Source organism: Larimichthys crocea, chromosome XXI (genome assembly GCF_000972845.2).
Source record: "Larimichthys crocea isolate SSNF chromosome XXI, L_crocea_2.0, whole genome shotgun sequence".
Classification (NCBI taxonomy): Eukaryota; Metazoa; Chordata; class Actinopteri; family Sciaenidae; genus Larimichthys; species Larimichthys crocea.
The window spans coordinates 13,585,111-13,597,174 of record NC_040031.1 but is presented as its reverse complement, the minus strand read 5'-3'; the positions used below and the strand labels follow the sequence as shown (position 1 = coordinate 13,597,174).

At 39.8% G+C, this 12,064-nt stretch overlaps 1 protein-coding gene across 4 annotated transcripts; it reads right to left on the bottom strand.

Annotated features, from left to right (window-relative positions):
• Positions 1-2,354: 2,354 nt before the first annotated feature.
• Positions 2,355-8,966, bottom strand: nr2c1 (nuclear receptor subfamily 2, group C, member 1). Of its 4 annotated transcripts, none has more exons than XM_010757285.3 (14): positions 8,605-8,966; positions 6,906-7,040; positions 6,579-6,812; positions 6,353-6,431; positions 6,077-6,256; positions 5,843-5,990; positions 5,355-5,451; positions 4,909-5,096; positions 4,426-4,579; positions 4,171-4,292; positions 3,907-4,049; positions 3,650-3,787; positions 3,404-3,509; positions 2,355-3,256 (listed from the first exon to the last, which is right to left on the bottom strand). In XM_010757285.3, exons 2-14 carry the CDS (start codon positions 6,975-6,977, stop codon positions 3,085-3,087), a joined length of 1,833 nt encoding a protein of 610 aa, XP_010755587.1. In that variant the 5' UTR covers positions 6,978-7,040; positions 8,605-8,966; the 3' UTR covers positions 2,355-3,084. The 4 variants fall into 4 exon arrangements, with proteins under 4 accessions (XP_010755587.1, XP_027128893.1, XP_019120848.1 ...); XM_027273092.1 differs by having other exon boundaries at positions 8,610-8,966; XM_019265303.2 differs by having other exon boundaries at positions 8,800-8,966.
• Positions 8,967-12,064: the final 3,098 nt, after the last annotated feature.

The following is a 12,064-nucleotide window of genomic DNA, read 5'->3' as shown; positions in this document are numbered from 1 at the left end:
GATGTTAAAGAGTCTGACAGCTCCATACATGTTGGGAGCAGCAGTCTGTGGCCGAAGAAGCTGTTTAAAGGTCCAGTGTGTAGGATTTAGTGCCACCTAGCAGTGATGGATGTCAGCGTTACGAAACATCATTTTTACATATCATAATATTTACTCAACGCTGGTGGAAGAAGCACTCAGATCCTTTACTTAAGTATAAGTACAACATCAGTGTAAACATACGTCCGACTGAAGTCTTATTACTGATGTGTAAGAAGTATTTAATAGCAGTTAGTAACTGGTCAGGTATTTTATACACTGTTAAGTAGTTTAATCTAGAGTAAATATAATAATTTAATATATTAATTATATATGTTCTGCTTTTAAAGTCTTATGACTAGCTCCTAACTGTTAAAAAACTGTAGTGTAGTAGAAATGTGGTCAAGCACACATATACAGTGTCATAAATTTAACTTTAATTTCTGTTATTTTCCACCACAGTCACTTATGTTACTTATTGTATACAAAACAAAAACATTTACAGTTTTCATGATTTAAAAAAGAGTCACTCATATTGTAAAGACTAATAATATATAATATATTAAACAAATATCACAATGTATGACCAGAATGGCATGCTGCTGGTATTGGTACAGTTTCGTCTGATGACAAATAGGTTGTATATTGTAATAGGGGTATATTGTAATAAGCTATAGTTTCAGCCAACCCTCTTTTAGTCTGTTAAAAATCATATATGTTGTACTACTGGGGTTAATTATGTTCTATGAGTCTAATTGCTTGATTTTACTTGAATGTATAATAATCTCCTTTAATAAAACTGCAGCTGAAATGTCATTTAATGGTGTTTTTATTTTATCTAGAAACTTTTAAGCTATATCTGTAAGAGTAGATTAAAGTTATGTATGGTTATATATACGGCATATGAGAGATTCCTGCTACATTTTCAATAGCAGTGAAACCCAAAGCCCCAAGAGACCATGGGAACAGTTCAACCACCCATTTCACTCACATTCATTCATTCAGCTTGGAATGAGCTAATCCACCTAGCTGTGGACACAAAAGCCTGTGTTACGCCATAAATCGTTTATCCTTTACAGGTCCAGACAATAAATGTTTGTTTTTTCAGCCTGTAATCAGAGACTTCAAGAGAACCCTCTTTTGTTTGTGCAGATCATGCAGTGAGTGCAGCATACATTGACATGCATCAACCTCTGTGGTTCAAAGAGGAGGCCGGTCAAAAGATGTAGATATGATAGGGCTGTGCAGAATCACATAAAGAAGCTACTGGTTACAGCAGACAATGGACTTCTAAAAACAGCAGCAGACAATATCATTCATCTGGTCATCAAGTTTTAATGGTCCTATCAGTGCCTTTAATTAGACGGACACATTCACCGGCTAACTACAGCAAAAGAAAGCTTACAGTCACTGTCCTCGGCTCACCCATATCCGCAGAGCCCTAATGAAAAATTGATCAGCTAATAACACACACTGTAAGTCTAGTCCCTTACACAGCACCCTGGAACATCTTCCACCTTTACGTCACTTGACACAAAACACGACAGTAAGTCACTGAGGTAGGATACAGATTTTGCATTATTAATTTGGAAGGGACATGTAAACAATCCGCAGTTTTTCTTGATGCGTTTATTTACCCTCAGAGACTGGAACATAATCAAAGAGAGGTCTTAATCTGCAAACTAATACGTAAACCTTTTTCTAGAAAGTCAAAGTGGGCTGATGAACACGTGCGAGTCAGTCAAATTGTCGATTGGACCATCTAACGAGGCAAAGGATAACGTGTTTGCAGAGCTCCAATGCTCAACTGAAGCTCTGTTTGTGCATGGGGTCAGTTTCAGTGGTACGACCCACTCTTAAAGGGTCTTTGACCGACAAAAGTCAAAGGTTCATTAGCTACAGCTTCAGATATTCTGAATATTCTCGTCTGAATGCTAAACAAACTGAAATGGTTCATCAAAGCTGTTGTTTTTATAGCCTTTGTATTTAAAGTATTTCTAAAGAACCGAGATGGATGACAAAAATACAGCTGGAGCACTTAACAGGCACTGCTAAAGCAAATACTTCGCTTCTCTTTATCCACACAGAAAGCCTTTCATAACGTAGACTACCGACCTTCTAATTTATCTTAACTGAGCATGCATCCAACACAACATATTTTAGGGTATTTGTTAGTCCACAGCTGCTTTCTAAAACACGGACACACAAGCACAGATGAATTGATTCTCTTGATTCTTGCAAACAGAAGATAAACGTTTTATATACAGTGAAGCATCAGCTCCACATTTTATTACCGATATGATGTTGATCAAACTGTGTAAATAATTAGAGAAACATGACTGAAAGGTGTTTTTATTTTCAAATGACTTGACCATCATTTTCCATCCACATTAGTTTGTCCCCAAAGATGGAATCCATGAATTACCAAGTGCTACCCATCTTTGCCTTTTCGGAGCATTCTATAAACAACTCTAGATACACAATTACTTCAGATCCACATGATGATGTCGATGATGATGATGAGGATGTCAAATATTTGACAAATGCTGCTGCCCAATCCTTTGGATTGGCAAACAAACAAGAAATAAAGGTTATAACCTTTAGTGATAACATCTCACAAATCAATTCACGTTGACAAATAGTTTTTCCTCATAATTAGAAAATAAAAAAAAAGCATGACCATGTAGGAAAGCGGTGAAAAAAACCCCATCCTGATTCCTTCAGAGTACAAACAAGGTCTGCAAAAAAAGGAGAGGCCTGGAGGAGATGAAGCATAAAATACTATGTACAATAAAAAGCGCGATCTACTATGCAGGTTTCAACAGTTCATTCCTGAAAGGGGCCTGGAGCTGATTTGTATTCGTCCTCTTTGTGAATTGTGCTCCACTGACCGGTTACTGAGGTGTCAGAAGTAGGAGCAAAGTGAAAACAGATATCCCGTAAGATGCGGTGTCATAAATACAGTATGTTATGACCACTTGGTGATCATTCTGTGGAGCACTCTGATTGGTTGGCTTGTCAAGTTTTCATTGTCCAATTTTGCTATCACAAATGGCACAGTGTGTGTCACACCCCGGAGACCGCCTGGCTATTATAATCAGTGGACTCCATTTTGAGGATGTATGGGATGATGCTGTCGATCTGCACGTTGCCAATGAGCCCAGCGAAAAACAGCTCCTCTGTGACAGCTGCACTTATCAGCCTGAGGGCGGGAAGACGTAGCAACAGCTTGGATAACCTGAGAGAAATGAAGGGAAGAGGAGTCATAACTTTTAAAGGAGGTGTAATGTAGCATGTGCATCTATGGCATCATCATTAATCTGTCTTGATAGAAACAAAGCAATTATGTACCAGTGTGAATGAGCTGGCATTATGTTGTACTGACCTGTAAGAGTCTTCTGGGTAGGTCCTAGTTACGTAGTCCTGCAGCTCCATGTATGCTTTCTCCTGAAACCGCTCTATCTGTGGGGTATTATCTATGCCCGGGTGATCTGGTACAAAAACAAAGTCAGACATGAGTCGGTATGCTTGTTTGGCCCTCTGTGAAACCTTTGTTCAGCATTTCCCTCTCAGGATTCTTCCTTAAAAAGGAAGAATTTTATTTTGTAAAACTGGCCAGCTGTCTACTCACCAGGACTAAAGAGAACGATGGCTTTGAGGTAGGCATATTCATACGAGTCTGGGGTCAGCTTGATCATGCTGTTACAGAACTCCTGCATCCTCCAGATGTGCTCCATTACTAGTTTTACTCGGTCTGGGGACAGCTTGTCTGTAGGAGACAAAATACACACAAAAAAGAGACAAGTTTAGAGGAGTGTAGGAGTGTAAGCTTCAAAAGTGAACATGGCATAATTGGTTTTCCCCTCAGCGTCACACTGCTTCCCCTACCTTCCTGTAAGCTGGTCTGCAGATGGGCGATAATGGCACTTAAGATGGTACCAACATTCATTACGTTGGAACACTGTGCCAGACCCAGGGCAAACAGTTCATTCCAGCAGGCTTTCATCAGGTTAATGTCATTGTCTTGGCCACTATAAAACAAACATCAGGAAAACATCTGTCACTTCTTAACGGATGTGGAATGACTATAACATCTAATAGGTGTATTTTTAAAACAACATCAAATAAAAAAACCTTGTAACGACAACTTACCCAAGAGTTTGAAAGGCAGGAATAGAGCGAGCCCAGTGCATAGAGAGAAAAAGTAGCCGGGAAGCTGACTCACAGATGTAGTTGACATTGAGGTACTCTGGCACAGGCAAAGGCATCATAAGCTGGAAGAACAAATTGTAGAGCGAAGGGAGAAAAAAAATGACTGCAGAGTTTATCAGAAAAATGTATGAGTCAGTAAAACAAGCGTTTTGGGGTTTGTTTTTTTTAGCGTTCAAGATCAGTGGTCAGTTTTACCTTGAAAGGAATATGGCCGTCAGAAAGTAGAGGTCCCTCCAACTCTACCACAGGACCTGATTGGTCCCCTGACATCAACTGCATTGTGGCCTCCAAGGACTCTCCTGCTGAGCCATCAGCAGGATGCAGGACTTTGGCCAGCGTGTCAAAAGCTCTAATGATATGTCAAACACAAAAGGTTCACATTAAAAAGATGCACTTGTTTTGATCTAGACAAATAATATCGCAGCTTACAAAGAAACTGAAAATACAGGATTCAACTCAAAGCGCTGCAGTGCGCCCTAGACATATGGTGCATTTTCACTGACTATGGTTGAATCTGATTAAGTCCTTAAGAGCTGAGTCAGAAACCACATGGCCCTACAGGAAATTGTATTAAAGCTTTGTGGCAACCAGAAAGAAACACCCCGTGGGTTTATTTCTAATGCTTCTGTTGATGAACAGTATTCAAAGCCTCTTTATTCTTTATGACATCTTCCTCACCGGGTGATATCGCTTGCAGTTTGCTCATCTCCTTGGATGTCTGTCATGGAGCTGTCACCGTTACTAAGCGTTTCAACTCCCATCAGATCGTTGCCGCTGTCGCTTGCCTCCCTGGCTTTGTTGAGGTGGGCGAGGGACGTCACTACATTTGCCAGCGTGCCGAGGTCGCCTTGAGATGGGTCATCCTGCTGAGCAGGTAAAAATTATCAAGCATGTTTCATAAGCAAAAACCAGAGTAAATCAATTCATGCTTATCGACAAACTACGATCTGAAAGAATAATAATGACAGAACTGGTTTACATCACATATATTGTGTGCACTGAGCAAATATTCCTTTCTTAATTATAAGTTATGAATGCAAAGTATTTAAAACCTCCATGTTCTCAGGGACTTGAATACTTCAGTAATGACATGTTGGACTTTCATTTGACTGCATCAGTGTTACCTTGTCAGGAGATGCTGGGATCAGAATGGTGTTTTCCAGCTTGGAGAAGGGTTGTTGGATGTTGAGCAACATGCTTGACTCGAGCAAACTTGTAGACCTGAAGTCAGAGATTTAACATTTTACAGCGCGTTATGTAATATGGAACAATATAATATAATAAAGTCATTATTCAAACTCAGTTACATGTGTGCAATCAAATTTTTTGTAATCCAATGCAACAAATCCAATCTTTTTAGCAAGCATATAATGGTCTAATAGAGACAATGTGTGGAGATAGGGGTCTAATGATCCTCTGAATCCATTTTGGGTGCAGTTGAATAAGAAAAACAGGGAGAATAAGATCCTTCTTCGTTCTTTTATCAAATTACTACAATTTGGAACATTAAGGTATCAGGTATATTAACTCTTTAGGTTAACTTCACATTATAAAAATAGATAAATACACCTTTTTAACTTGTTAGTTACTTATTATGGATGAGTGGTTGTACCTGGCAGTTTCCTTGTCGGATACAAAAGTGGGTGTAGCAGCCAGAGGGCTACACAGGTTCTTCCGGATGTAGATTTTCTCCGTAGACGCTGCACAGTTGACAGATTTCTCTCGGGTCACTTCAACAGGCTTCCTCTCACATTGCACAGCTAAAAAAATAAAACGATGGCATCAGATCTTATCAACGTGAGTCCTTAAAAAACACAATATAGAGTAGAATAATAAAGTCTCTTACAATCCTGTTTCATTCCTAAAGCAATGCAGCGCTGCAGTCGACAATACTGGCAACGGTTTCGGTGAAGCTTGTTGATGGCACACTCTCCGGAGCCCCTGCACGTGTACACTAGGTTCTTTCTAATGCTGCGTTTGAAGAAGCCCTTGCAGCCCTCACAGCTGACAGCTCCGTAATGGCGCCCTGAGAGAGGAAAGAGAAAACAGGTCAGGTTGTAGATTGCTTGCTCATGTGTGTTACTGCTAAATAGTGTCAAAGCTAATTAAACTTAATTCATACCTGAAGCCTTATCGCCACAGACAACACAGTATTCCACAACCGGCTTCACAAGAGACGGGTCTGACCCCTCGGTCACAAACTGACAAACAACACGAGACAACAGAGTAATTTAAAACAGCAGTCATAGCAATACGTTTAGACAGACTAAACATGTTCATGCCTCGGTCATGAGACGTTTCAGTAACTTGTTTATCAAAAGAAAGAAGTTGATATCCTCTGGCGATACCTGAATCTGCTGCCCCGCCAGTTCAGGGGAGGCAAACAACAACTGGTTAACTCCAGAGCTGTCTGGAGCAGCAAGGATGACCTTGTTGGGTGAGCCTTCCTGTTTGGTCAAGATCACCTTCCCACCAGGGGAATAGTCAGCATTTGCTAGGATAAACTGCTGCTTTCCAGGGGAAGATGGCTCAAGTGCTGTGACGATCTGGATCTTCTGTCCAGTCTGCTGATCAGTTACAATCTATCAGGAGCAAAACAAATAAATCTAAACATTAGGGAGCAGCTCATGACATGATAATAAAAAAATAAAAAAAATAACAGGCTGTCACATCACCTGTATTCTGTGTCCTAACGCCATGCTGCTGTCTGCAGACACAAGTTGAATCCTTTGCGTCTGTCCATCCATTCTGATTCTGCACACACTTTCTTCCACTGCTCTTCACATCAGTGCCCCATGAGGCATGCACACCTGTAGAGAGAGCATACGCTTTACTTTACGTTTCATCCAAGCAAACTATGGGTCATGTGAAGGAGTACCTTCAAAGACAGGGCTGATCTCGAACTTTCTCACATTGTCATCAAATGTGTGGAGTAGTACTGTCTAACTTCCCTACCCTGTCTGTGGCAAGTACTTCCTGTAATAGCCGGGCACTGTAGTGCTCATTTAAAGGTTTTGTTTGGGACTATTTTTAAGCAGATTTGTAAACATTAGGTGCATCTGTATATATTTACAGCCAGCAAAAAAACTACACAGTTACCATAGTAACAGGATCAATTTACTGAGGTTTGGTCTTTTCGTGGGGTTTTACTGACAATAAATGAAGTACAAGCCTTATACTTTACTAGACGCTTGAGATTTGTGTTTAATTAAGATTCCATAAATCACTTTATGAAACATTTTACTTTGTGTGAAAATTGCTATTTTTTTTAAATATAATATTGATGTGTGTGGAGGGACCTGGACCTCAGGCTATTAAGCATTACTGCGTTACTGTATCAGCACCTCAGAGCTGTTATTAAGAGCGAATAAGTCTTATAAACACTTCACTAAGGGGCGGCAGTAGCTCAGTGGAGAGTGGCCGGTTCAAGTCCAGCATGGACCCAAAATATGGGAGGTGGACTGGTACCTGGAGAGGTCACTCCACCATCTCTCTCCCCACATATGTCTATGAGCCTTGTACTTGTACTGTACGTGTGTTTGGGCTTAAAAATGCATGTAAATAAAAAAATGAGTTGAGGGGATTAATAAAGTATATCTTCTTCTTGAACTAACATTACAACTCTTAACCCACGTTTCAGTAGTTTACGTTTCCCTTTAGCTAGAAGACATTTCAAAGCTTGATCGGTGTTTTTAATACACTGTTAAGAACAAACAAAGTCAAAAGTCGCCCTGTAAAGCATGTCTAATGACCCAACAGGTTAAGCATGTCACTAATATCAGTTTCTCTGGGCCTGTGCTAACGGAGCTAGCTCGTAACTGTACTATCGGTGGCCTCGTTATAAAACAAATACAGCTTAAAATAAGTGTGCGGTGACAACGAGTGAGCGGCGAAGCCGTCGATTAAGCCAAAACAAGCTCTTTGACAAGGCTGCTATTTCAAATCGATACGGAAGATAAAGGTATTTCTTTTCCTGTGGGTGAAAGGTCAACATTGAAGGGTTAAAGCATGTTAGGGTTCAAGGCCCCGTGTGTGCGTGAGTGATGCCGCATCGCAGAGCCAAACGGCGGGACTTTCTGCTTTGACAAACTACGAGGGGGCAACGTTTGCCATCATCGGACAATTCAACAAAAGGCGGCTTGGTGGTTACACACTGCGACACGGCGGCTTTGCATTCAGGCTTTTATTTTAAAACCCGGAGTTTACCGATGCTAAAGCGCAGCAGCTAACCGTAGCTAAGCTCGTAGGCTAACTAGCATCAACCGTTAACACTTAAAAAACAAAAACAAACAGCAGCACGTAGGTAGGTGTGTCGGGTCGACTAACAAAGCAGCCACACACACTCGCATGCATATCGCTATTATTATTACATACTTGTTTTGTTTTATTTTTGCGCAGCAGGAGCTCCGGACGACGGTTGCTAACGAGCTAGGTTAGCTGCGTGCTAGCCGGTAGCTAACGGCTGCCTCCCCGCTGCACAGCGCCTGAACACTCCCTCCCTCTTCCTGTGTCCAGCCGAGTCTCTCCCACGAACCGCTCTTACGTCCACGGTAGTAAGCGCCGTCTTACCTGGCCGAGAAACTGTCAGGTTTAGATGATGTATGATCTCCGATAAATTAATATTTTAACTGTTTGCTGCAGTTTGGTGGGAGGGTCAGAGTTCGTGACCTTTTTTTCCCCCCATCAATAAACGGCTGTCGCGCATGCGCAGACGGGGTAGCCGCGCTTCATAGCCTCCCCCTCCCGGTGGATCCTTAACAACCTGTCAACAAATGTCATTTCTCCTCTTTCTCAATTCAGTTTTTACAGCACAAGACTGATTAAATAACTGGCAGTCAGTGTGTTATTACTGTATTTTACTAAAGGGGGGAAAATGGGCCACATTTACCCTTCCCCACTTTTCAGTAAAAACATCATCTCACCATAAAAATGTGCTAAAGGCCTTTTTTTTATGTATGTATGGAAGGTGGACTGGTAGCTGTATGTATTTTTATTGTAAAATTTCAAAATGGAAAATTCTCTTAACATTAATGAACGATTTAAAAAAAGAAAAGTGAACAAACTTAAGATATATTAAATTTTCAATCATAATAAATTAACATCATCCTTTCAAAACAATGAAAACAGCAGATTTTTTAACTTATCTGCACATGTGTCAACAATTATTTTTTGGGGCCCCTGTCAGTCGTGGGCCCTTAACTCCCCCCCCCATACGGCGCCACTGGTTATAGCACATGTGCAGTCAGGTAGCCGCGCTTCATAGTCTCCCCCCCTCCTGGTGGATCCTTAACAACCTGTCAACAAATGTCATTTTCCTTTCATGTCTCTTTCTCAATTCAGTTTTTACAGCACAAGACTGATTAAATAACTGGCAGTCAGTGTGTTATTACTATATTTTACTAAAGGGGGGGAAAATGGGCCACATTTTTGGATGTAATGTGACTTCAGAGCTCAGAAAACTCCAGATTTCTCACCATAAAAATGTGCTAAAGGCCATTTTTTTACAGTATCAATGTATTTTTATTGTAAAATTCTCTTAACATTAATGAACGATTTAAAAAAAGAAAAGTGAACAAACTTAAGATGTATTAAATTTTCAATCGTAATAAATTAACATCATCCTCTCAAAACAAAACAATTATTTTTTGGGGCCCCTGTCAGTCGTGGGCCCTTGTAATTGTCCTAAAAATGGGCCACATTTTTTGGATGTAGTGTGACTTCAGAGCTCAGAAAACTGCAGATTTCAATGTTAAAACTGTTAAAACAATAAATACCCTTCCCCACTTTTTAGTAAAAACATCATCTCACCATAAAAATGTGCTAAAGTATCAATGTATTTTTATTGTAAAATTTCAAAATGGAAAATTCTCTTAACATTAATGAACGATTTTTTAAAAAAGAAAAGTGAACAAACTTAAGATATATTACATTTTCAATCGTAATAAATTAACGTCATCCTCTCAAAACAATGAAAACAGCAGATTTTTTAACTTAGCTGCACATATGTCAACAATTATTTTTTGGGGCCCCTGTCAGTCGTGGGCCCTTGGAATTGTCCTAACTTTTCCCCCCTATACAGCGGCACTGGTTATAGCACATGTGCAGTCAGGTAGCCGCGCTTCATAGCCTCCCCCTCCTGGTGGATCCTTAACAACCTGTCTCTCAGTTCAGTTTTTCTCAGCACAAGACTCTTCATGCTTGTGTACCTGTAATTATTTTCATTGTAAGCAGTGATGACAGTGTGTAACATATCTTTGTTGATGTGAAAAGATGAAGAATGAAGGGGGGAAAAAATGAATTAAGTGAAGTCAGGGGAGCCGCCAGGAATTTTGGGCCCCATGACAAAAAAAAAAAACAAATCAGGGCCCCCCTCTGTGCAGCTGTTGTCACCACATCTCTAGGACCTAACTATCCCATCAAAAGCTTTACATAACTCTAATTAATTAAAGGCTTGCAACTGTTTTGTGTCTTGTAGTTCAATACTAATACTAGCACAATATTTACTGCTGGTGATTTGTACATGCATGCAAGTCTGCATACAGTATGCAGTGCAGTTCACTATTTGATTAAAAGCCACCATGAAAATGTGCTAAAGGCCATTTTTATTTAACCTTTACTGCCCAAAACATGTAAAAACAAAGAGATAATTAATTTCATTATTATATTTGTAATATATATACTCAATGATGATGGTTTAATAATGTTTTATTGGTGTTTACCTATTCTTTAGGGCCCCTGTCAGTTGTGGGAATTGTCCTAACTTTTCCCCCCTATACGGCGCCCCTGCTAGTACTGGCCTGACTGAACAGGGGTGGTGTACAGCAATGTGTCGTTAAACTAAAGGAGAATTAATAAAGAAACATCATTTAATTTCACTGAAGATTATAAATCACTACAGAGGAGCTCAGGAAATATTGATGAGAACGATTTAAGATATTTTTTGGTCTCATGAGCCTGCTAATGCTTTGATGACTCGATCACCATCAGAGCCGTGAACTTCAAGACAACCAAAGAGTCTGATGAAATAACTGTGGCAGTCAGTGTGGTGTCACTATATTTTCTAAAAGGGGGGAAAATGGGACATATTTTTGGATGTAATGTGACTTCAGAGCTCAGAAAACTGCAGATTTCAATGTTAAAACTGTTAAAACAATAATCTTCCCCACATTTCAGTAAAAACATCATCTACTCAGAAATGTCTTCAGTTATAGCACATGCGCAGCCGGGTAGCCGCGCTTCATAGCCTTCCCCCCGGTGGATTGTTAACCTGTCAACAAATGTCATTTTCCCTCCCTCTCAATTCAGTTTTTTCAGCACAAGAGTGATGAAATAACTGTGGCAGTCAGTGTGGTGTCACTATATCTTACTAAGGGGGAAAATGGGCCACATTTTTGGATGTAATGTGACTTCAGAGCTCAGAAAACTGCAGATTTCAATGTTAAAACTGTTAAAACAATAAACACTCTGCCCCACTTTTCAGTTAAAACATCATCTACTCAGAAATGTCTTTAGTTATAGCACAATGAGTACTTATGTTACTTATTTCCACCTTTGCTGACCATTTTAAAAGGCCAATAATTACATTTATACTGTATTTGTGCTGCTACGCAAGCTGTAATATCTTAGTGTATTTATTTCAATCTGTCTGTACTGGTAATACTGTATATATAACATAATTCATATTTATATCTGCACTATTATGTATATATCCTTAAACATATGAATACAATCTGCACTTTACTCCCTTTTTGTACTTTTGGTTAGATGCTAAACTGCATTTTGTTATGTCTAAGTATACTTGCACTTTGTGCGGTGACAGTAATGTTGCATCTAA